Source organism: Diceros bicornis, chromosome 2 (assembly GCF_020826845.1).
Source record: "Diceros bicornis minor isolate mBicDic1 chromosome 2, mDicBic1.mat.cur, whole genome shotgun sequence".
NCBI lineage: Eukaryota > Metazoa > Chordata > Mammalia > Perissodactyla > Rhinocerotidae > Diceros > Diceros bicornis.
In genome coordinates, this window is record NC_080741.1 from 71346215 (window position 1) to 71372961 (window position 26747).

Here is a 26747-nt window from a genome sequence, read left to right on the forward strand (position 1 = left end):
GAATAACGTCACTGACTCACTTGAGACATAATTTCATTGCCTAGTGGGAAATTCATAAAGTAGGTCATAATACTGGTTGGTGGTAACCTGGCAGAAGGCTGTCACAAAGTACAGTGATCCGTTGGTAAGTGCCAGTGTTATTTAGTGACTCCAGAGCCTAAATAGTCAAAAGAGATACCCAGTTGATTAGGGTAATTAATACCATATAAATGAGGAAAGGAATTCAAAGTGAGAAGGGACTCATCACAACTAAATGCTTTTAGTAAAATCATAGAATATCAGAGATAAATGGTCTTTATTTATCTGGTCTACCTTTTATTTTCCATAGTATTGAGGCATCACATGGAAGGGATATGGTATACTACACTTAGTGACTTTGTTGTGATATTTTCCAATTCTAAAATTCTGTATTCCTGTTATTTTTGACAAGTGTAATAGTTGGTAAATTGTCTGTGTTCTTTTACCAGTTGTCCATTGCAGATCATGAATCAACCTTCTAGAATTTTATTTCCTTTTTGTATATTGAAGTGTTCCTATCTTTATCCCTTTCATTTTTTACAAAAATTTTCTCTTTTTTTTCTTTTTATGATACTTTTGTGCTTTCATTATGAAGTCCTAAAATTTCAGAAATACTTTTAAATTTAGATGTTATGCATGTTTATTGTAAAAGTAGAAAATTTAGGTAAACAAAAAGAATAAAATGCCATAATTTTATCAGCCAGAAATAAGTTCGTTAACACCTTCATATGTACATCCTTCTAAAGATAGAGGTATGGATGGATGGATAGATGACCATTTTTAAAACAGAAGGTTCATACCATTTTGTAATTGTTTATCCTTTCTTTTTTTTTTTTTTTTTTTTTTTTGTGAGGAGATCAGCCCTGAGCTAACATCCGCCAATCCTCCTCTTTTTTTTTTTTTGCTGAGGAAGACGGCCCTGGGCTAACATCGGTGCCCATCCTCCTCCACTTTATATGGGACGCCGCCACAGCATGGCTTACCAAGCAGTACTTCGGTGCGCGCCCGGGATCCGAACCAGCGAACCCCGGGCCGCCGCAGCGGAGCGCGCGCACTTAACCGCTTGCGCCACCGGGCCGGCCCCTATCCTTTCTTTTTTCTGTTTTTAAGAGAAAAGTCATACTGTTTTAGGTCTAATGTGAGTGCAAATATATTGTGAATTGTTGTTTAATTCATGTAGCCATGCTGTAAAACAGAATATAGATCTTACTATTGTTGGTTTTCTTTGTGTTAGAGCAATATTCAAATTTACATAATATGGCAGACTGACAACTAAGAATAATCTTATTGTAAGATCTAATAGGTATATCCAATCCAAATAATTATTAGGATAAAACTGTTTTGTTGCTAACTTGATTCTTAATTCTTAAGTACTTTTTTAGAATGTGAATTATTAGTGTTATATTCATTCTCTGTTGCCAACCTGAAGACAGATGATAAACAAATTGATAAGAATTTTAGATTTTTATACAACTTCTTGCTAGGTGATTTCCAGGAGGTAAAGAGACTTGTCCAAATTTCTGTAAATTCACTTATTGTTCTTTTTAATCAAGAAGAGAGAGCTTTTGTTCCCCGAGTTTTGGCAAGCAGAGAAAACTGCATTTTTATTGAGTGCTAAGTTATGAGAAAAGATGCTTTTGAGTATGACCCTAAGGAGGAAGCTTAATCTTCACGCAGAGATGAATAGTAGTCATGTTTTTCTTTGGAAGAATCTTTAGATTATTATTTTTAAAAAATATTTGAGCACTTTAGTTCTAGGCAGAAGTTAAAGAGAGGCATTGCTTTTTTGGCGTAACTGAAGAAATTTGAATAAGGTCTATAGATTAGATAATACTATATCAATATTCAATTTCCTGATTTTGATAATTTTATTCTGGTCATATAAATGAGCGTGCTTGTTCTTAAGAAATGCACACTGAGGGATTGAAGGGGCACAATGGCTGCGACTTACTCTCAGTGGTTAAAAACAAAACCCTGTCCGGTAGTTTCACCATTAAGCATGTTTGCCTCAAGTGTTTTTGCTGCATAACTAATTGACTATAAGACAACTTTGCTGTAAAAGATAAAATAAGGAAAAATAAAAGAGGGACTTTAAAATTAAGAACAACATTAAAAAGACTTTATTGTGAAAAGTAGAAATACAAAAAATATTTGAATACATTTAAAATGTGTATAGATTCATGGCAATAGTGTGCAAAGAACTGATTTTATTTTGTGGATTGTACCTAAGCACTTGTTGTTTTCGAAGCCATTTGTGAGTTAGTAGCCACCTCTTTTATATATTTGCCATAGCTTGGTAAACTTCTGGTTTTGACAGGTGGGAGAGATGATTGTGCTCACCAAAGGATTTGCAAGCTGATGTGTTATCATTTTCTAGTGTAGTATGCAATCTGGCTTTATACTCTCTTATTTCACACTTCCTGTAAATTTTCTCACATGTTTTCTATCAAGTCAATATAGGTAGTTGTTATGATCTACTATTTTAAGACCCCCACGTCTACTCGTCACTATATAGACCATTATGAGGGCTAAGATTTATATAATATAAAAATGAGAGAACTTCATCAGTGTAGAAGAAATGAAACCAAACTGTCAACCACTTATTTCCTCTTTTATGGCAAAATTGCCTCACAGCCAATTAGTTTTGCCGTGAACCTGCTTGCAGCAAAGATGTGTATGGTGAAACTACCTAGAACCAAAAATAACATGTATGCGTGTGAGTATATACTTGCACACACGCATGCGCGCACACACACACACACACACACACACACACACAACACACATAGAGACAAAGAGAGAGAGAGTGATGATAAAGCAGATGTGGCAAAATGTTAACAATTGGAAAATCTGAGTGAAGGATATGAGTCATTTTTTTGTAGGTTTGAAATTATTAAAATTAAAAAATTTATTGGAGTCATTGTCCATAATCAAAGAAATTTGTTTACACTAGGAAATTTTCTAAAGGAAAGATTTATACTTACGATTTATTGACCAAAAAAAGTAGTAGCCAGGAGTCTACATGGGATGGTGAGTATGGTTTTTATTTATTTTGCTCAGTCTGTTCATGACCAACCCTACATGGTTATCTGTGCTTTGGTGCTTTAGAGAACATGGACTCATGAAGCGGGGATTGTGATTTCGTTACTCACGGGGAATATTCACAAAGACCAGCCAATTTCACCACTTGGTAACCTACATGAACCTTCTTGCTGATACCAAGTGTTGGTCATAAAAGAACCTCAGTCAGATAAGGTGTGAATGAATACATGTTAACTTTTTACAATTATTGGCAAAAACAGTCACATCTTCTCTGATGCAAAGTTAGTAGCAGCGTCTTTGTGTAGGAGATCCAATACAGACACAGGCACAGAACACCAGGCACTTTGACAAAAAGGCTAATTAGCCACTGGCCATGCATTTGATATATTTTGGTACAGTTTTCTTTTCAGTTATTTTTGGAAGAGCTATCTGTCTAGAATTCTTAAGAGCAAGAGAGCAAAAAACAAAAACGTGAAGAAATCTCGATAACCATTTGTTGGAAAATTTAAGGAGTAGTTAAATTTCAGCTTTTCTTAAGTTCTGGGTAAATTGCAGAATGATAGGGAAATTGTAAGGGAAAAAGTGCCATTGTGACATCCATCTAAGGAATGTTGAATACTGGCACCATCATCCTGTTGATAAGACCAAGCTGAGTTTATTGCTTATTGAAAGGAAGAGGAAACACTACCTCCATCATCAGAGTAACCTCTTATAGCCAGGAGGGCACAGTTGAGATGTGCGTTGAGACTTTGAAGTTTGGTTTCATGCAGGTCTTTCAGTGCAGGTCTTGCTTAGGATTGGGTAAACCTAATAGTTCAGAGTTGGTGAATACAGCAAGATGAGGATTTTTGAGGTGGGCGCAAAGAGTCCTTTGATGCTTTCTATTGAAAAGCTGATGGATCTCTCAGGAAGTTTTTGGACTCAACAACAAAGTTATTCACAACTTTTGTCTTCCTAGAGAAGAGTCTCCTGGAATAGTAAAGTTATATTGATGAAACAGTGATGGTAAAGTCTTGTTAATGTAGACAGCAAGGTGTGTGGTTTCTACAGATGTTATTTGAGTGCTAAAAGTGTTACATGTGTTATATCATTTAGTCCACATTTTAGAGATGTGGAAATGAGAGGTCAAAGGAGTTAAATAAGTTGCTTAGGATTGTACACATGGTTTCTGTCAATGCCAGGATTTGAACCCAGAACCCAGGTCTTCTTGACCTCAGAGCCCAGGTTCTCCTGACTGATAATGCTGCTATGGCCAGGCTGGCTTGCTGTTCACATTCTACAAAGAGTGGAAATATGCAGTTCTTGAAATGGTTTGGTTTCCTGAGAAGCAGACCCCAAGACAAGGATTTGAGTGGAACTAGTAAATTTAGAAAGTGAAGGAATCACTGTAGGGAGTGGGGAAGTGAGACAGGAAAGGGAAGCATTTAAGGGGGCATGTTATCAAACCAGATGTCACTGTGAGCAGCTGGAGTTTAATCCTCCTGGGAAGTGGGAGCTGGTTTAAAACACCTGAGTTATCCCACCCAGGGGGCAAGGGGCAAGGGGCAAGGGAATCAGTCATTTGGTTGGGGGCTGCTCCCTGCTGCTTCCAGCCTTCCATGCTGGTGACAGAGCATGCTCTAGCAGCGAGAGAACACCTCAGGTAAAGGCGCTGACAGTTGGAAGTCAAGCCTGGTACATTGAGAGGATGAGGGTAAGAGGATGGGGCAGGGCACCAATGGGATCTGCCAAGGCAGTGGTTCCAACTGAACATAGGAAAATGGTTTGGTTTTACGTATGCTTTATTAATACAAGTAGGGTGCTGTAGGCTTTTGCCTGTATCTCTATCTCTAGCCCAAGAGAATGTAGGAATGTATGTGGGCATTCCAGAGCTCATTGCACCTCTGTGCACCTGTTTGCCAAGCACACTTGCCCATTGCTGCCAGGAAGGAAGGAGATAAGGATGGCTGGGGGCTGTGGAAGAAGTGATAGACAAGCAAATGTCGGGGGAGAAAGGGACAGATTATCTACAAAGCTCTGAGACAAATGGGTCCACAAACTGATGGGAGAAAATGTGCTTGTTGATGAGAAACAATTTACTTTTTCATCTTGAGTGATAATAAACCAAAGTACAAAATAATCCATCATCAGAGTGAAGTTTACTAACATACTTAATATGCCTTAGGCAGAAAATCACAAGCACAGAACCGGGAGTCCTTTGATTGTTGGGCATATTTCCTTATTATCTGTTTCTCCTTAACAGAGGTAAGAATACTGTTAATGGGCCTTGTGGTGTGTGTAGACATCCTCTCCCACTTCTGAAGTTACTTTGTTGGGTGTGGCAGAATAATCCTGGTGGTCTTTTTTTTTGGAAAGTCTTTAGAAGTACCTTGTTAATAGGTGACAATATTGGCTGACTTTGAACCCTCTTTGGACATAAAAAAAAAATAAGCCAACTTTCTGTTGGGTACTTCTAAGGGTAGTTATATTTAAATGTTATTTTGCACAGACTTGCTTCTTCGTGCTTAAGAATTAGAAAGTAGTATTTTGAAGAGTAGTTATATATGTACTATTTGATTTGCACTGATGTGTGGATCTTAAATATTTCTCTAATCTATATTTGCTGAAGTTTCTCCTTGACTTATCATTTCAGAAGATGTTTCTCTAATCTTCCTCATCTGTAGCTTAGCATAATTTTTTTTCTGTCATGTTAGTTATATGTCCTTGTCCTAAAATGGATGGCAAGTGGGAGTCAGGTTTCTCACTGCTGGAGTGGGCGATTACAGACAAGAAAGGCTAAAACTATCCATGTGGTACTGGATTAGGATTGGAGACCTTGATGAGCTCACGTTCAGCTTAATATAGAATCACTTGGATACGTGTAGAAGTATTTATAGATCTGTGTATGTAAGTGAGCTAGTACACACACATGTATTTCCTTGCTCTGTCGGCTGCCAGAGCCAAGAAGCAAGAGCACCACAGTTGCCGTGAGCACGCCTGGTGCACTGATCTTGGTTTCTAATAACATTCTTCAAAAGAAGGAACCACTGCTTCTTGGAGAAATGGCTGATTTCAGAGTTGGGGCAGGAAGCAAGGAAGTGCTAGAGAAAGAGAGAGACAGACAGAGAGAAAGACAGAGAGGGGAGGGGGGGACGAGAAAAGAAGAGAAAACAAAAACCTGACCGTCGCCATCTCAGCCAAGATATCGAGGTCAGCATCAACAGCAATGTTATGCTGATGGTGTGTCCTCTTGATATGATGTGATGGGACTGACACTTGACCTCTGTGGTCTTCCTCCCCAAAACTCAGTAACCTCAGTCAAATTGTGAGAAAAACATCAGACAAACTCCAGTTGAGGGTCATTCTACAAAATACCTGACCAGCACTCCTCAAAACTGTCAAGGCTTATAAACCAATGTTACTGCAATAAACAAACAAACAAAAAACCTGTCAAGGTCATCAAAAACAAGTAAAGTCTGAGAAACTGTCACAGCCAAGAGGAACCTAAGCAGATGTAACAGCTAAATGTGATGTGGTATCCTGGATGGGATCCTGAAGCAAAAAAGGGATATTAGGTGAAGACTAAAGAAATACAAATCAAGTGTGGACTTGAGTTAATAATAATGGATTAATATTGCTTCATTGGTTGTGACTAACGTATCAGACTAATGTAGGATGTTAAGGAGAAGAAACTGGGTGTGGGGCATGTGGGAGCTTTGTGTACTGTCTTTGCAACTTTTCTGTAAATGTAAAACTATTCTAAAATAAAAAGTTTATTTTTTAAAAAGTACATTATAACATCAAAATAAAGAGGGATATTGGTATGAAAATGTTCAAAGAATGTGTTGAATATTGGAAAACTAAAGGCATCAAAACGTTATTATCTTCACTGGTAAATTGGACAGTGTTTATGGGTTGTAGTAAGTTTATTGAACAGTTCTTCTTTTCCTTTCACTTAATATTACATGTTACATGTAGTTATATAAATTAATTAATAAACCCTGTTTTAATGTATACTATAAAACGTTTCATTATTTAGTAGTATGTTAAAATTTAATCCATAAATGTAGCACAAGGGAAGAATTCTGTTTTCCTTTCTGTTTAATTTTTTTAATCAGTTTTGCTTTCTTGTGCTAATATTTTTACTTTATAGAATGATTTCACCTCAGGATGTAGCCTAGCCTTTACATTTCATCACAGAAGAAAACATGCACAATTTACAATGTGGCTTATCCTATTAGGTTACCATATTTTTATTAGTGATATATACTTGTAAAAGTCATTTTGATAGATGTGAAAATATAAATAATTTTCTCTTTTCTGCAGTACTCAATGCCAAAGGTTACTTGCTATTAAATAATAAGGTGTTTTTTTTTTTACTCTCAGGCAGTTCATGTTGGCAGCATTTGGGGTTTTTTTTTGTGTGTGTGTGAGGAAGATCAGCCTTGTGCTAACATCTGCCAATCCTCCTCTTTTTGCTGAGGAAGACTGGCCCTGGGCTAACATCCATGCCCATCTTCCTCCACTTTACATGGGATGCTGCCACAGCATGGCTTGCCAAGCAGTGCGTTGGTGCACACCCGGGATCTGAACCAGCGAACCCCGGACTGCCGCAGCGGAGCGTGCGCACTTAACTGCTTGCGCCACCAGGCCGGCCCCTGGGGGTTTTTTAATTATGCATTTTTGTTGGGTAATCTGATGAGCTTTTTTATAATAGCTTTTTTTATTGTTGTTTTATAATAAATTCTTGATTTTTTTTCAGCATTCTGAGTCAGTCCTAGGTGGCAAGTGTTTTTGTTTGTTTTTACCAAATTCATGAACTGCTGTGATATAAAAGTCCTCTGTAAAATAACTTTGCACCCTTTAATTTTCTGTATCAGGAGAGAGTTTTAAAACTCTGTAGTGGATCATTACTTGTGTATCTAAAATGCTTACAGAAATTGGCAGTTCCTTCCAGGTTCCACACTTATAAAATGACGCCTTCATTGTTGTAGGGGAACACCAATGATGCCCTTTCCCTTAAGGTTCCTCTGGCTGGCCAAATAATTAAAAAGACAGGTTAGCAGGAGAAAATAATACCAAGTTTAGTAACGTGTGTACATGGTGAAACCAGGGAAACTGAGTTTCTCAACACAATAGCAGAGATTCTTGTCTTAAATACCATCTTCAGCCAAAGACAAAGGAGGATGTTGGGGGTGGGGGGAGTCAGTTACCGGATATTACCAGAAAAGCACAGTAAACAAGAGTGAGGTTATTATGCAGACTTAAGGCCTCACCTTTCACATTGATAAGTTTTTAGAGATGAGGTCATTCCCCACCACCTCCCAGCACAGAGAGAGAGATACCTTTACAAATGGAGATTTCCTTTATAAATGTAAATGTTTGTCTGGCAACTCCCAGCAGGGCCACCCAGAGGATGTGGCTGGAAGAGACAGAATATTGATAAGAGGGGCTTGGTGCCTTTCCTATCGTAACATCTATTTTACATTATATTACAGCCATCATGATAGTAACTCCTTCCTGAAACAGATCCGTTATGTTAAGTTCTTTAGGCAGTTTGGGAGGGGAAACTCAAATGTTCTTCCTGAGTTTTCTGAGTCTTTATTGTCTTCAGCTCAAAATAATCCGCATACCAGAGTGGTGCATCTTGGGGTGGCCTGCCCTGAGCACCATCATTGTCATAGCTTGTAGCAGTGTCTGATCATCACCCAGGGTTTTGGTACGATGCCTGTAGTGTTGAGAGTTTGTGTTGTCATGATGATAATACTTGTATAAGGTTGAATTTTTTTTTTTTGCTTGAGGAAGATTAGCCTTGAGCTAACTTCTGTACCAGTCTTCCTCCACTTTATATTTGGGTCGCTGCCACAGCATGGCTGATGAGTGGTGTAGGTCTGTGCCTGAGATCCGAACTGGCGAACTCTGGCAAACCTGGGCCTTCGAAGTGGAGCGCACTGAACTTAACCACTACACCACAGGGCTGGCCCCTAAGGTTGAATTTTTTGAAGTGTGTTTAGTTTTTCAGACATTTTGAAAACTATGTAGAAATTTTAGTCCCATAAGCTTCTGCATATTTTTGGCTTGATTCATAAAACTGATATATATTCTTGACTGGTTTAGAATTCAGTTCTTCATTAAAAAAGGAGTAGCCAAGAGTGTATTTTTCAGAACGCTTTGAGAAGACTAAGTATGAGACCTTGAAGTAACTACCAGTTCCTTCTAAATGTTAAGACATCCAATCAATAATTATTTTGGATCAACACTCCCAGACCCACAAATGTGGGCAGCCAGTTAAGAGCCTTCTCTAGTTTAAAAAAAAAAAAAAAAAAGTAAAAATCAGAATTGTTTTAGCCTTGTTCTGGTGAATGAAATTGGAAGGAATAGAAATGATATGTGATTTACATATTATTCGAATTTGGTATTTTTAGTCAATTGTGATAACTTTATAATTTGTTGCAGTCACCTTGGAAGTTAAAATCAGAGCTTTTTTCTCTGCCTTCTCATTTCATACTGCCTTTGCTTTTAAATCAGAGGAACAGATGTTTTGCAGTCTCCTTGGAGACCTTCAGAACCTGAGAAAAAGATGTGTTAGGATAGAGTACAAACATTTTCAAGTTAGAAAATACCTCAAGAAGTCACTAAATATAGTAAATTCATGTCACAGGTAAGGAAATGGAGGCCTGGAGAGGTGATATGACTCATCTAAAGTCATCCAATGAATAGAGTTGAAGCCAATAATTCTCAGCCTAGGTTTTTCATTTCAACATGAATTGCATCAGAATTTTTGTCTTAGGCATCATTGCTTCCTTTGTTAGTAGCACTTTAATGGAGTTGTTCAAAATATCAGACATAGAATGACCATATATTCTGGTTTCCCTGAGATAGGCTGGTTTACATTTCTTGTCTCGGCATCATTATTAATAGCACCCTGTATTACTCTCCAAGTGTCTGGGTTTAGATGATAGCTTGTATGGTTGCGTTGTTAGAAGGACATGCAGAGTTAATTTGTATGTCTTCTCTCTTCTCTTTACTCCCACACAAATAGTCACATCCTGGAACATGGGTACTTATTAAATCGCTGATTTTGCTTACTTCTGTTGATTTTACCACATAGGTAGTGCACATTGTTCTTGTATTTCAGAGAGAGTCAAGCGTTAAAGCGTGGTAGGCCTCAAATGCAGAGGCTTATTGTTTTTTCTTTTTAAGGTAATTCTGCAGAAGTCAATTGTAGAAGCCTTTAAGATGTCATTAATGTGTGCTTTAGTATGGTTCTCTTGCCCTAGTAAGCACATTTTATTATAGCCATTTATAACCTGTTATTGGAGTATGGGTAATAGTACAAATAAAAAATTAAAACTATGTATCAGAACATTAAAATTTGGGGTAAATATAGTTTTGGAGGAATAATTCTTTCTTATGCACTAGATCTTTAGTCTAACACTTCATTTTATGTGGGAACTGAGTTGCAAGGAGGTTCAATGTCTACTGCCTAAAATTCAGCAATACAAGGTAATTTTAAAATTCTTCTCCTCCTTAAATAGATCATAAAACTGGAGTTTTATGGCCTAACCTTTGACTTCATCTCAAGTTTCTGTAGTTCGGGTGGTTGGTATTGGCCAGCCATCCCACATTTGCACGGTTAAATGTGCATTCTCAGGATGGGCAGCTGGGTAGATTATATGGAAGCTGGTTTGGCTGTGCAGAAGACATGTAGTCTCATCACGAGCTTCATACCCAGCCTCCCAGTCCCTGTTATCAATGAAACTTGTAATCAATGAAAGCTTCTTAAGTGGTAGAGGAAATTTTCATTTTGAGTTGTTGCTTGTCTTTTAATTCATTTCTCCTTATGGGGCTGAGTTTCATAACCTGTTCCTATGATCTTGTTATCTTTTAATATTTGGTTTTTATTTGTATTGGTTGTTTATACTGCTGACAGTTTAAAGAATAAAAACAGAATGAAGCATCATGATTTTGTCCCTCTGCCCATTTAACTTGAGAGTTTGATTCTGTATCTAGTTGTAGCAGTGAAAATTTTGCTAATTAAAACAATTTTCTCTTACATTAGACTCTCAGAGTTGGTGTCCTCTTTTGTTTCTTAAGTTTATAAGTTAAACATAAGCACAAATGTTTAATTATATTTTGAAATTGAATTTTTCCAGAGAACCAAGAGGACTCTAATGTTTGGAATTAACCTAATGTTCTTTTATTTCTCTTCCTTAAAAAAGCAACACATACTTTCTTCACTTTTATAAGGATTTAAAGTTATCGACCTAAAAGGTATACTTCTCTCTTTAATACAGTGTTTCCTAACTCTTTTCCTTGGCACATAGAAAATGATAGTATTTGTGCATCATAAAGAAAAGATGCTGGAGGCCAGAGTTGCCTGTCATGGGCTTCAAAATTGCTTTGGCTATTCTAGGTCCTTTGCATCTCCTTATATACTTTAAAATCAACTTGTCAATTGCTAAAAAAAAAAAAAAAAAGATCTGCTGGAATTTTGGTTGATTACATTGAATCTATAGATCAATTTGGGGACCAACTGACTATCAATATTGATCTGATCTGATATGGTCTGGTTTGTATGTTTTAAAAGGATGACTCCAGATGCTGTGAAGAATGGATGGGTGCCTAGAGGTAAAGCAAGAGTGGAAGCAGGGAGACCAGTTAGGCTTTTGTAGCAATCCATTCCAGGGTTTTTGGCAGAGTGGATCAGAATAATAATAGTGAAGATAGAAATGGGTGGGATTGGGGATATATTTTGGAGGTAGGATTGGCAGAACTTGCAGATGGTTTGCAGATGGTGAGCAAGGAAAAGCTCAGCATCAAGGATGAATGCTAAATTTTTGGCTTTGCCAACTGGGTGAATGGTGGTGCTGTTTACTAAGTAAGATGGGGAAATTTGAGAAGGGCAGTAGAAAATTTGGCCAGGAGCTGGGAGGTGGGTCATTTTGGTAATCAGCTGTTTTGTTTGGAGCCTATAAGAGAACCAAGTAAAGATATCAGACAAAGAGGTGGAGATAAGGGGAGAAATCAGGACTAGACACATGCATTAAAGGCATGGTGTTGGCTGAGACATGTAGCACAGGACTGTAGAACAAGAAAAAGGCATCCAGGACCAAACCTTCTCTTACTCCAACATTTAGAAAGAGGAAACATTTAGAAAGAAGAGACTGAGCAGAAGAGATGGAGGAAGAATAAGCCAGTGGGGGATGAGGAAAACCAAGACATTGCAATATCATGAAAGCTAACAGAAGAAAACAGATTGAGAGGTCAAATGAGATAAGATTAGAAAAGGGACTGTGGACTTTTTGGCAACATAAAGGTCTTAGCAAGTGTAGTCTCAAGTGGGTGGGTTTTGGGTAGAAGACTGATTAGTGTGGGTTGAGGGGAAAATCTTAGGGAAGCAAAGAGAGATAGCAACTACTGACAACTCGCAGTAACTTGCTATGAAGGATGGTAGAGATTAGGACTATCTGGAGGAATATGGGGTTAAGGGAGGAATTAGATGGGGATGATGCGGTAGAGAAGGGGAAACTGATCAGGGGTGGAGAGCTAATTGAATGAGTGAAGTCTTGACAAGGCAGTGAGATGAAATGGAAAGGTTGGCCTTTGCTAAGAGCAGAGTTGATTTGTCCATAGTAAGAGCAAGGAAGACAAAGGATATAGCTACATGTGCAGGGGGAGATCATCAAGTTCTGCCTGATTGCTTTTCTTTTCTTTCTTCTTGTCTTTTTTGTGTGTGTGTGTGAGGAAGATCAGCCCTGTGCTAACATCTGCCAATCCTCCTCTTTTTTTGCTGAGGAAGACTGGCCCTGGGCTAACATCCGTGCCCATCTTCCTCCACTTTATATGGGACACCGGCACAGCATGGCTTGCCAAGCAATGCGTTGGTGCGCGCCCGGAATGCAAACCAACGAACCCCGGCCGCCGCAGCAGAGCGCTCGCACTTAACCGCTTGCGCCACCAGGCCGGCCCCACTTTTATTTTCTTAGTGTAGGTAAGGCAGGTTCATCTGCTGAGAGTGGGGCTAGGATGGTGGGTAGGCGATTTGAGAAGGTATGAGTCTTTTTGAGAGTGGGAAACAGAACATGCCAGGTAAGTATCGGAGGGTTGCCTAGTAGTGAGGATTGCCCCTTTGAGATTCGTGGTCAAGAATTTTAAATGGGATTAGTCAACAAAGTCAGATCAATAGATACGTTTTTTATTTCACCATGTTTAGTTGCTTGTGTACAGCTCAGAGTATGTAGTTAATTGGAGTTAGCCAGGGTTCCTGCGTTGGTTACAGAGGATAGTGTGGGTTACTAGAAGGACTCAAACAAATTGATTTTGAATTGCAGCTGAAATTTAAACTAAGATAAATGTAATAGATGCTTGCTTTGGAATTCTTATCAACTGAGAAAAATTTCAAATATGTTGCTTTAAAAAAAGAATGTTTAACTTTCAGATATAACTTAGTAGGAATGTTTTTGACAATGAAAGAAGACGTGCTAATACGTTTTCTGAACATTTATAGGGGTTTAATAGAACCATTTTAGAAACATTCAATAATAGATACTCTTTGAGCACCTAGAGACTGAGAAGGAAGGGACCCACAGACCCAATAGAAAAATGTGCAAAAATCATGAACAGACAGTTTGCTGAAAGAGAAATGCAAATTCAATTCATTTCTCACTTGTTAGGTTGGCAAAAATCTTAATCTTTGCTAATATACTCTGCCGTAAGGCTGTGGGGGAACAGATGCTCTCATTTATTATTGTTTGGAGTGCTACATAATACAATCCCTAAGGAGAGGAATCTGATGAGATCAACCAAAAGTACTATTGTTTTACGTTTTACCCAGTATTCCAATGAATTTGTCCTACAGATATACCTGCACACATACAAAATGACCTATATAAACAGGGTTATTCATCGAGTCATTGTTTATAATGATAAAAGACTTGAAACTACTCAAATACTCATCATTGGGGCTGGTTGATTTAACTACTGTACATCACACAGTGAAATACTGTGTGACTGTTAAAAAAGGAAAATCTCTATATGCTGTTAATGGAGAGATTTCCAAGATATGTTTATAAGTGAAAAGACCAAAATTCAGAACAGCATAGATAGCATTCTGTTTTTTTTCTAAAAGGGGAAGAAATGGTGTATACTTATACTTGTTTGATTTTGCATAAAAAAACACCAGAAGAATAACCAACAAACTGATAAGTGGTTACATGTTGAAGACAAGGGGGAATGAGTTTGCTGGGGACGAAAGAGGAAATGAGACTTCTCAGTGTCCATCTTTTTTATGTCATCTTGATTTTGAACCATGTAAATATATTAGTCTACTTTTAAAAAAAGAATGGATACTTCAAAATAAAGTTTTGGAAATTATCATTATCGTCATCAATATCATTATAAATTGGTTAATGAAGTTTGGTGATGCAGACAGTAAGTTAAGAAAAATATATTAATGGGATTTTGTAATTTGAAGGCATTGGGATTATTAGAAAAATTGTTGAATAAGTGTTTATGTTTCTAGTCAAATTAAGAGAAAGCAATATCTAAAGAAAACATTATCAAAGTAACTGAATAGTAACCTAAGTTGTATTTTACTCTAATTCAGTATTCATACAATAATAGCTTTGTTATTTTTTAAAATCTTTCTAATTGCTTTTGGAATGTTGACATATTACATTTGATTTTTTAACTGTTAAGAATGTGACATTTAATGAATTTAATGTTGCCACAAAATCTTTTCCTACTAATAAACATTATTGTTTTGTATTTTATGTTAGCCTTTTTTCTGGGGACATTTATAGACTTCAGAATACCCCTGAAAGCTAAATGGTTCATCTTGTTTCGGGTGATGAATTTTGTTTTGTTGCAAGTTTCTAAAGAAAATGTGGGAATGTGGGAACAGTTCTTCCACATCTTTTGCATTTTCAAAAGAGCTTAAACTGGATGGTACATGAGATCTACTGTCCTTTGGATGAATGGGACATTGTTCTGGGGGAATGTATCTTCACCTAAGACACTATGACATCAAGTCCTTGAAATTTAAATGTGTCCATGAGATTCCCATACCTAGCAGTCGGTCTTTGTTCCATTGCGGGAGTTCAGCTCAGCCACGGCTTTGTGCCTCTAGAAGGGTGCCTGGCACATGGTAGATTGTTGCAGTAATTTCCCTGGGCTTCAGTTTCCTCTTTGATAAAATGGAATGATAGGTTTTTTTGCCCTGCTAATCTCCCTTGGTGATTCTAAAAAGCAAATGGGATGATCATATATGGTGAATGCTTTGTAAATAGAATATAAACTTCGTTATTTTTTGGTTTCATCTCTTTTTAAGGATTTAGCATGGATTACTTGATGAACAAGTTCTTTGTGGTATTGTCTTGGTCTCGTATCTGAAGCTTTTTTCATTTTATCTTTTTCTAGATCTAGTGGAGAGCAGTGAAACTCTTAGCCTTGCTTTATCCATGAACCTTGTTGACAGTTGTCTGATAAAAACCTTATTGAAGAATACGTAGGAGGAGGTGGTAGTCTTAACTCTTGTGGATTAATAGCATTTTATTTTTCTGCTACCACTAGTTGAAGCAGCATGGTGTAGTAGAAAGAAGACGAGAGCTTTGCACTCACTTCCCTGGTTTTTTTTTTTTGCTTACTTTAATTTCTCTGAGCTTTTGTCCATCTATCAAATGAGGGTAAAACTTAGGGTGCTTATATGAAGTAAAACTAATGTATGTAAACTAATTATCACAATGATTTTTAGAAGTAGTTGTTCACAAAATGATAATTTTTCATTGTCATTGTCATCATGGAGTGATTTTTTTTTTGAAGCGAGGATGTTTACTATTCTAATATGTTATTGTTAACCTATTGCCAAAATGTTTGGCATATAAGCTTTTGCTTACCCTGCAGAACAAGTTACTAAAAAGGAGGTTTGAGGAAGGATTCGTGGCAGCTGGCAGCATTTATTTAAGTACCGTTGTCTGGTGGGCATTGTGTGCTCTCCATCAATCCTACAGTTTCCTGTCCTTAAGGAGTTTTTTTTTTTTTTTGAAGTTGAATATTGTCAACTATGTTCAAATTAATGCCACAATTATGAGAAGAGATTCAGGGTGGGGGGGAATAACTACTAGATAATAGAAAAATTCCGCTTGTAAGTAATCTTTAGTCCACAGGATTTTTCTAGCAGATGTTTGCATTTTTCCCACCCCACAGTACCCTGTGTACTTGTCATACTGGATAAATATCAAGTTCTGATGAATTTGCACCTGGTGTCATAGAAACAGTGGAAATCAAAGATTAAAATAGAGCACATAGTGATGAGGTTCCCTAAGGCAAATTGAAGCATAGTGCTGAGGCAATTATTCAAGTAACTCAGACCCAGATCTGTTATGGAAATGGAACCGAAATTTATTGAACACGTACTGTGTGCCAAACTCTGTGTTAAACATTCTCTGAGTTCTATTGATTAATCTTAAAAATATCCCTGTGAACTACGTGTGTTATTATCCTGACTTTATAGATGAGGCTGCTGTGATGTGGAAAGATTAAGTAATTTGCCCAAGGTTACACAGTAAGTGACAGAAACAGGACTGAAACCTTAACTTTGTCTGACACTAAAATCTGTGATTTTTCCTCTGAGTAGTATCACCAGTCATGCCTTTGCCAGAGGAATTTGGCATGTTACTTTCCAGCTTTGGTGGTAAAATCTTGTCTAGTAGAATGAAATAAGATGCCTCCAAAGAAATATGCAAAGATAGTGTTTTCCTTTGCCTGATAAGATATTGTGCTACTACTTTTGGTCAGAGAATGACAAGAGTAAAATATTATAGGAAGACCAACTAGGTCAAAGACTTAACCAACAAAAAACGGTTTAGCTTATGCTTCTGAAAGTTTGAGCTGAAAATAAAGTCTAAATAGTATGAAAAATTAAGTGTGGGTGTTCTCAATAGACCTACTAAAAAAATCTTCCTGAACAGAGGTTGGGAATTCCATAGAATTCAAGATTCATATTTTTTGTGTATGAATCTTTCTCACCTGTATTTAATCTATGTAATACTATCCACTCTAGCCTGGACTGAAGGAGACTTCAGAGAGCACAATTTGAACACCCTTCCGTAGGGAGCTATAGCTTTCCTGTACCAGACCTCATATTCCTCCAGGTTCTCAAAAGCATGGTCTACCAGAATGTTCCAAACCCAAATAGTAGAGAAGCTAAAGTTTGCTCTGAAAAAGTTCCTTGTCCAAGACTTAAAAGCTTGAGCTCTGTAGGCTTGTGCGTGCTCTGACCCTGGGTATACTAGTATGAGTAATTTATCTTTTTCTTTGGAAGATTTTTTAGGTGTCTTGAAAGTAAGTTAAAGGAATTTTTATCTCCAAGGCATATTAAAATGACTGAGACTTCAAAAATAACAGTTAACTTGTATCCACAAGGAAGAGATCTGGGAGTGATAATTTTAGTAACACTGATTGTTATGGCCAGTAGTCTCTTTGTAAAATCCTGTTTGTGAAACTGTATGTTTAATTTCAGGAATGTGGCTTTTGGGTAGAATGTAGGAAGTACGTTACTTTAAAAAGGAATGAACAGTTCTGTCTGGTATTTTAATGGTGTTAGTATCAACTCTCAGTTTCTCAATGGTCACTAGAATTGGAGCAGGAGATATAGCAGATAATCCTGCAACTTCATTTTAGGTAAACTGCAAACCTCCCAAACTTTTGTATCATTCAGTTTAGTGATTTGCTTATTCAGGTAGTGACTGAGCTGAAATAGAAAGAAAGGCGATGAGAATTGAGGGAAATCGGGGAGCTGTGCAGTCTTGCTGGTCAGTGGTATTGAAGTTGCAGAGAAAGAGGAGATTGCAGGCAACTTTTGAGATACGCTTTTTGTAAGCCTCCTCTACCATCTGTTTTCACAGAGGTAGCATAGCAAAAACCTCTTAAGTTTATGTCATTAATGTACCGCAAATATTTTCCTTTAACAAATCAGTGATCTGTACTGGTGATTTGAAAGCTGCTAGATAAATTGATCACAGACTACTAGGTTAGTTGACAGGCCTGGCCGTCCTGCTTACTCAGCTGGAATAGTAGGGATGCTTTGCAACCTTCCTCTTTAAAAAAAAATTGTGTATGTGTGTTGGAGAGTGTCAGCAAGAAGCTGACTTTACTATTTTTCTAGCTATGTGTCACCTACCAGGACCCAGAGCCACACGACCACCCCCTAACCCCCATCCTGCTAGCTCATATGTTCTCAGTAGGAGCAGTTTTGCTCCCTAGCAGGTAGAAATTAGTTCTTGGGGATGGGGGTGGCCAAAAAACCTTACTCTCTTTATGTATAAAGCACATATATGTATATATACACAATACATAAACAGATATACATTATATTTGTGGTATTAAAATTTCATGGAGGGGCAGTTAGGGGAAAAAAGTCTAAAATGGCTTCTTGGGGAGGGACAATAATGAAAAAAGGTTAAGAAATACTGCCCTGCTTCTATCCACGTAAGAAGAATGGATGGTGGTATCCATATAACTTGGAGTAGAGAAAAGGGAATGAAAAAGTTACATTAAAACAGCTTCAGTTTTCTTTATAAAGTTGGAGTAGTTATCGCCAAAGTAAGGAATAACAAAAGTTGGGATCTTGTGAACGTAAAAGTTTAGAACCACTTCTGTGGGAATGGGGTGGCAGTGGGTCTAAGGCCATCCCTAGCAAGTGGCTGTGTGTGTCTGTGTCTTAGGAAAATAATAACGTTGGTGAGATCTGTCTTGGCTCTCCTTAAGGGCCCTCTGCTTTCCCCTCTTCCCTCCTAGTAAAAAGCACATTTAGCTAGCTGTTTAATGGGAAAGCTTGTTATAAGCCAGTTTACAGTAAGCTGAAGATGACTGACGATAAATTAATGTGTTATTTTCAGGGGCACTTGCATTTGAGCAGGGGGTCAACCTCCCTGTAAGAGAGTGGTAGGTGCTTAGGTATGCTGCCAGGCCAAATCAGTGGTTCCCAACACAGGGGTCTGAAGGAAGGATTGCAGTGGGTCTGCAAAAACACAAGCACATCAAGAATTCTCTGTAGACGTAATAAAGAGTGTCTCACAAATACACGTACTACTGTTTTTTAAATGTGTGCGTGTGTTGCTATAATGAATAAAGTATAAACTAAAAGTATTACTAAATTTATAATACTTCACACAGATCAATAGAATAGAATCGAAAGCCCAGAAATAAACGCACACATCTAGGGACAGCTAATCTTTGACAAAGGAGCCAAGAACATACAACGGGGAAAAGAAAGTCTCTTCAACAAATGGTGTTGGGAAAACTGGATAGCCACGTGCAAAAAAATGAAAGTAGACCCTTACCTTACACCATACACAAAAATTAACTGCAAATGGATTAAAGACTTGAATGTAAGACCTGAAACTGTGAAACTTCTAGAAGAAAACATACGCGGTACGCTCTTCGACATCAGTCTTAGCAACATCTTTTCAAACACCATGTCTGACCGGGCAAGAGAAACAATAGAAAAAATAAACAAATGGGACTACATCAAACTAAAAAGCTTCTGCACAGTAACGGAAACCATCAACAAAACGAAAAGACAACCTAACAATTGGGAGAAGATATTTGCAAACCATACATCTGATAAGGGCTTAATCTCCAAAATATATAAAGAACTCATGCGTCTCAACGACAAAAAAACTACCAACCCAATTGAAAAATGAGCAAAAGACCTGAACAGACATTTCTCCAAAGAAGATATACAGATGGCCAACAGACACATGAAAAGATGTTCAAAATCACTATCAGGGAAATGCAAATCAAAACTACAATGAGATATCACCTCACGCCCATCAGAATGGCTATAATTAACAAGACAGGAAACAACATGTGTTGGAGAGGATGTGGAGAGAAGGGAACTCTCCTACACTGCTGGTGGGAGTGCAAACTGGTGCAGCCACTATGGAAAACAGTATGGAGATTCCTCAAAAAATCAAGGATAGAACTACCATATGATCCAGCTATTCCACTGTTGGGTATTTATCCAAAGAACTTGAAAACACCAATTTCTAAAGGTACATGCACCCCTGTGTTCATTGCAGCATTATTCACAATAGCCAAGACTTGGAAGCAACCTAAGTGCCCATCAAGGGACAAATGGATAAAGAAGATGTGGTATGTATACACGATAGAATACTACTCAGCCATAAGAAACGATGAAATCCAGCCATTTGTGACAACATGGATGGACATTGAGGGTATAATGCAAAGTGAAATAAGTCAGAGGGAGAAGGTCAAATACCGTATGATTTCCTTCATTAGGTAGTAGATAATAACAACAATAAACAAACACATAGGGACAGAGATTGGATTGGTGCTTACCAGAGGGGAAGGGGGGAGGGCGGAGGGTGAAAGGGATAATTCGGTACATGTGTGTGGTCATGGGTTGTAATTAGTATTTTGGTGGTGAACATGATGTAATCTATGCAGAAATAGAAGTATAATGATGTACACCTGAAATTTATACAGTGTTATAAACCAATGTTACTGCAATAAACAAAAAATTATTAAAAAAATTTATAATACTTCATTATTATTATGTATTTTCTCAAGCCACAAATGGGAAAAGTATTGCTACTACCATATGAGGATTCTTGTCCCGGAACGCCTGAGAACCCCTGTGCTAGCTGTATCGGGGGGTCACTATGCCTGCCGTGTGGATGGAATCCCCACCCACAGGCTGTTACACACGTGAACCATATCAGAGGGTGTCCTAACTGTAGCTCCCTGAGAGTCTTGGGGATATGGGGCAAAATTCCTTGAATAAAACATTTGTGCAGAACAGTATTTATTGACTGTTATTGCCTTTTTTGTTCAGGCATCATACGCAAATGTTGCTTCAAAGTGAGTTGCCATAATTGGTTGAGAATAATTCATTGGCACTTTAAATCTTTATAATTTTTTAACTTTTGTTATCAGTATATGATTAGAAATATGATTGGCACTAACATTTTAAACCTGTTGTTTCTCACCTGAGAGAGAGTTATTCCTTTGTTTTAGCCTCTCCACCCGGGGGTAGAGACGACTATTTCTGAGTTGTCCCCTGCGATGCCCATGACATTCTGTCTTGGGTGTCTAAAGAAATGCTTTTTTGATATTGGTGTACATCTTCTTTTTAAAAAGTTACTTATTTGGGAAAGAACAAGATGCTAAAAGCCTTAAAATAGTTTTTTCTTTTAAAGAAATAGTACATGCTCTCTGTAACCTTATTTACCCTGCAGTCCTGCACAGATAGGCTGAAGATTACACAGCGCTTTAAGCCTTATAACAAATTTCATTATTAACACATTCAAATTAATTAAATTATGCTTTACTTTGGTTACAGAGGGACTAAAAGCCACTTAGGAATTTAATATCTCTTGTGAATCTCATTACTAGAAGGCAATTTTTAAAACATGAGTTGGTCTTTGGTCGCTATAGGAAGTTGAAAAGACTCATGACTATTCCATTTGAATCCAGGTTTTATGTTGAGGGATTTATTTAAACTTTAGTGATTTTTTTCATTATTATTGCTAATTTATTAAGCTTTTTTTTTTTACAGCTTTATTGAAATTGATGTATAATAAACTGCACATATTTAAAGCACACAGTTTGATGAGTTTTGACATATGTATACATCTATAAAACCATCCCCACAATCAAGATGATGAACCTTTCCATCACTCCCAAAGTTTCCTTGTGCCACTTTGTAATCCCTCCTTGTCCACCCCTTGCTCCCTGTGGGTAGCCACTGGTCTGCTGGTTTGCTTTCTGTCACTATAGATTGGGTTGTGTTTTCTAGAATTTTATATAAATGGAACAATACAGTCTTTTTATTGTCTAGCAATATTGATGTACATATCCTTTTAGTTCCAGTTCAGACATCATAAGAGATCTTCTAGAAGAAGAGGAAGCCTGGGAAGCATCACATAAGTGAGTTCTCATAATCAAGAAATAAGCATGTACTTTGACCTGAGAAATCATAATTCTATACAGTTGATTTTCAAAGAACAGAATATTTGTGCTTTCTGATTTAAGAATAATAATTCACACACGTCAAGGTAGAGATTTCCATTTACTACTTGTTTCTGTATATTTCTGCTTAGAAAGGGAATCCTGGTATAATAACTCTGGTTACTTGTCAGAAATTGTTTTTGTAAAGGTAAATTATTCCAATAGGGCAATTAATAGTTTGGGCTTGAGCACTGGCTTCGAATCTTTAGAAAACTTTTAATCCTTTCCTAGATGTTCCCAGTCATAAAACATATTTAGTGTGGAAAAATGCAGTTTTACTCCTTCTCCTGTAACACTTTTGAATGATTCCAGGGAATGAGAATGTTGGAGGGGACCTGTTCCAGGTTCCACTGGTAGGTAAGGAGGAAAGGAATGATGCAAAAGGATATTATATTTTCATTAATCTCCACCTACAGGAGTGATCTGTAGTACAACAGGGCACGTTCCACTGTAATTTCATGATCACACACCTCAAATGGACCCTCAGAACTATCTAGCAGTTTACTGTTTCTGTGATCATTTCTTTGCCCTGTTCTTCACAAAGATTATTTGAAACCTTCTCAACTCTTTTCTGTGGCTCCACGTTCAGCTGAAGGCCTCTCCTCTTCCAGTGTAGAGAACATAGCCGTCATATGGGAGTCCTCATCTTTCCAGTGCTGAATGTAGAAATCTGCTGTATTTATACATATTTTATTCCTCCTTTTATAATTCCCTCATTTTATAATAAAGGGCTGTCCCTCCTCTTATCTGAGGCTCATTCCTCCTACCTCATTTCTCCCTTCTTGCCAGGAGCTTTGCTTTCCCCCTTCCCCCTTCTCCCTCGTGTAGGCAGCCTCTTTCTCTCATCTGTGTCTTTCTCATTGGGTTTTCAGCATGCACAAATCTTCTCCAACTTAAAACCAGCCAACTAACCAACAAAAAACACCTCACTCTCAGTCTCATCGTGCAGCTACTACTGTTGTATCTCTCCTTCCTTTGTTGATTAAATCATGCACTGCATGGTGAACAACATTTCAGTCAGCAATGGACCACATATGTGACGGTGGTCCCGTAAGGCTAGTACCATATAGCCTAGGTGTGCAGTAGGCTGTACCATCTAGGTTTGTGTAAGTACACTCTAGGATGTTCGCACAACAACAAAATTGCCTAACGACGCGGTTCTCAGAACATATCCCTGTCATTAAGTGACTGTGGATGGTCTCTACGTGCAGTTCCCGTTTCCGTATCTCCCACTTACTCTTCAGCATATTTAGCCAGTCCCATCATTCTTCTGAAATAGCTTTCACTAAAGTTATTGAAGAGTACCATGTTGCTGAATCCACAGGAAATTTTTTAGACCTCATCTCCCTTGACTTCTTAGCAGTATTTGATACTGTTGACCTCTTCACCTTTCTCAAAGCCTCTCTGAGGCTGAAAGAGGTAGATCTCCATCCCAAAGTCCCTTAGCCATAAGTAATAAGTGATGGAGCTGAACTTCTAACCTAATGTGTCAAAAGTCGGTTCTTTCGACTAGTAAGCTGTACTGTCTTTCCAAAGGAGAGGTTCACTGTGCTGACATTTTGTAGTTTCATAGCTGAATCACTGGGAGAAGGGAAAAGTGTGACATCCAGAGAAAGCATTATGAGTAGGTTTATCAAGCCAATGAAATATTTGGTGGTTTTTTTAAAAAGTAGCGTTTTTTGAAAGTTTGAAATTTTGGTTGCATTACTCTCACCTAAACATTATTTTAGCATTATTTAAATTAATTAGCATTAATTCTGGGAGACGAGGCCACTCTTTAGCTATGTCCTCTTGTACCAGGAATCATCCTGTTCATGCTGTACTAATCCCTGACACCAATGGCTAGGACAAGCTGTAGCCCAGAATTCCTAAGCCCAAGCCCTTTCTTGATAATGATGACATCTTAAAGTCATTATTGTAAGGAAGCACTTAGAAAGCAAATCCCATTGCTTGATCCTCAGAGATAATAAATGTGAAAGCTGGAGGATGTAAGTGCTCATCTAGTCCAATCCCTTTATTTTATAGGGAAGGAAGCTGAACTCCAGAGAGGTAAATTGACTAGGTCAAGGTCCACCGCTAGTTAGTGGCACTGCTGGGATCAGAATCCAGGTCTCCTGGTTTGAGCAGAGTATAGAACAGGTTAAACAAGCTTAAGCCATAATGTAGCTTTAGAGGCAGAATCAGAGAAGCCTTCACAGCTTTACTTTTCAGCAAAATGTGGCAGTTCTGCAAATACCCATCTTAGCTCATAGGCATATTTTGTGGTACCACAAGTGGAATATTTGAGATGTTAGTCCTCCCAGAACATACTATTTCAGTTCCAACACATTCTCCTAATTCCATAAATGATTGAGAAGTTCTGTTAGCAACACAGTGCTCCATATGAAGCAGTATTTTCATAAGCTGCAAAAGAAAACTGTTTCCTATAGACTGGTCTTGGGTTCTTATGTCCATAAATATTGGTTCATCTGATGGTCTTGAGCTACAAGATATATTTACATTGAACAGAATGAAACTAGGAAGAAGTAGGGTCCTGGTATGTCATTTTTTTTTTTTTTTTTTTTTTTGGTGAGGAAGATCAGCCCTGAGCTAACATCTGCCAATCCTCCTGTTTTTGCTGAGGAAGACTGGTCCTGGGCTAACATCCGTGCCCATCTTCCTCCACTTTATATGGGACGCCACCACAGCATGGCTTGCCACGCAGTGCGTTGGTGCGCGCCCAGGATCCGAACAGGCGAACCCCAGGCTGCCACATCGGAGCATGCAAACTTAACTGCTTGTGCCACCAGGCTGGCCCCTGGTATGTCATTTCATGTTTCTGGATTTCAGTTTCCCTATACGTAAAATGTGGGGAGGATGTGCCTGCCTCAGAAAGTCTAAGTCCCTTCTCTCCAGACCTGCTTCTCCTCCACTATCCTTTCTCTCAGTGAATGGTGGTATCACAGTCTGCCCCACTGTTCAAGCCAGAAACTTAGGAGTCATTGTCAGCTTTTCACTCTCTCTTACCTCTCACGTGCAGTCCTTCGTACAGTCCTGTGGATAAATGGTTCCCAGACTTAAATATACATCAGAATCACCTGGAGGACACAGTATTGGGCTCTACCCAGTTCTGAGATTCTGATTCAGTAGATTTGGAGTGGGGCCTGGAGAATTGTTGCTGAGCTAACATCTGTGCCAGTCTTCCTCTATTTTGTATGTGGGACGCTGCCACAGCATGGTTTGATGAGTAGGGTGTATAGGTCTGTGCTCGTGATCTGAAACTACAAACCCCGGGCCACCAAAGTGGAGCCTGTGAACTGCTACACCACTAGGCTGGCCCCTCATTTGCATTTTTAATACACTCTCAGGTGTTGCTGATGCTGCTTCTGGGGCCCCCACTTTGAGTAGCACTACTGTAGATTACTCTGTAATATCTCTTTCAGGCCCTTTGTTCTTCTCTCCAGCTTGCTGCAACAGCTGTCCAGCTGTCTCTCCACCTCTAGTCATCGTAGTTCATTATGCCAGTGAGACCTAAAATATATTGTGTTCTCTCTGTCATACTTTAAAGTCCTGCAGGGACTCCCCAGCATCCAAGGCTCCCCCTGTTACGGCCCCAGCTTACCTGCTGGCTCTTGGCATTTCATTCCCTTGCCCTCCCCACCCCACAACTCCTGTTTCAGCCAAGCTGAGCTACTCACAGTTGCCTCAGAGTCATGCTGCCTTGCCTCTGTGCCTTTGTACCTTGCTGTTGCTTCTGCCTCAATTGCTTTTTCCTCTTTCTTCACCTAGATAGGAATTGTCATTCCTTTCTTCACAGCTCCATTCAGAAGCCCCTGACTCTGCTCCTGCAGCAATTTGTGCTTAACACCTGACTCCCTTTCTAGAGGGTGTGTTCGTTGGAACTTGAATCTCCCCGCACCTAGCACAGTGCCTGGGTGGGCCATGGTGGGCACTCAGTAAGTATATGAGTGAATGGATGTGTCAGTCAATGTTTATTAACGCACTCACTAGTGGATTCTAGCTGTTAGTGACACGGCTTACTTAGCTTCAAGAACCTGTGAATGGATAAGGATTGCCACTTGGAAATCTTTTTAACTCTTTATTTCATAGTGCCTTAAAAATAAAATTTTAGGAAATAGCTCTCTCTAATATTTCTATAAAATTAGAAAAGGAAGAATAGTTTTCTCTATTGATAGTCTGCATTTCATCTTAACCCCATAAGAAGTCATTTGCAATGCACTTAACGAGCCTGTTGTATTTTGTAGTGGAGGACTATTAATAATTTGGCTGTCTTTCTTTGGGGAAGGGGGAGACTTTATTGAAGTTTAATATACATACATTAAAGTGGGCAAATCTTAGGTGTACAGCTTGATGCATTTTTACAACTGAATACACCTGGGGTTAGGGTTACTCTGGTGGCCTGCCGTGAACCTCCTGGTGTTCACGCTCTTGAGGCCCACATTGATTCTGGGCTTGGCCATGTGATGTGAGAAGAAACTTGGTAAGCGTTTGCATGGGGGGGCTTGTCCTTTCAGAACACTCTCTTTTGGGATCCTTCCTTTTGAAACTCAGCCTCTCTGCTGTGAGATGCCCCACCTAGGGATGGGGAGAGGACAATTAGAGGAGGACCCATCTAGCTGAGCTCCTAGGCAACAGCCAGCACCAGCTTGCCAGCCATGTAAGTGAGCCTTCTT

General features: G+C 38.5%; 1 protein-coding gene across 4 annotated transcripts in view; it reads left to right on the forward strand.

Moving 5' to 3' along the window:
* The window catches only part of RAD18 (RAD18 E3 ubiquitin protein ligase), a 123877-nt gene that overhangs the window by 85246 nt on the left and 11884 nt on the right, over nucleotides 1-26747 (forward strand). For 2 of the 4 annotated variants that reach the window (XM_058563217.1, XM_058563235.1), the window contains one exon: nucleotides 21931-21993. The exons of 1 other annotated variant lie outside the window; for it this stretch is intronic. In XM_058563217.1, the coding sequence (XP_058419200.1) occupies nucleotides 21931-21993 (63 nt within the window). Of the gene's footprint in view, nucleotides 1-19215; nucleotides 19251-21930; nucleotides 21994-26747 lie in introns of those variants that run through there. One more of the 4 variants, XM_058563244.1, reaches the window with a different exon arrangement.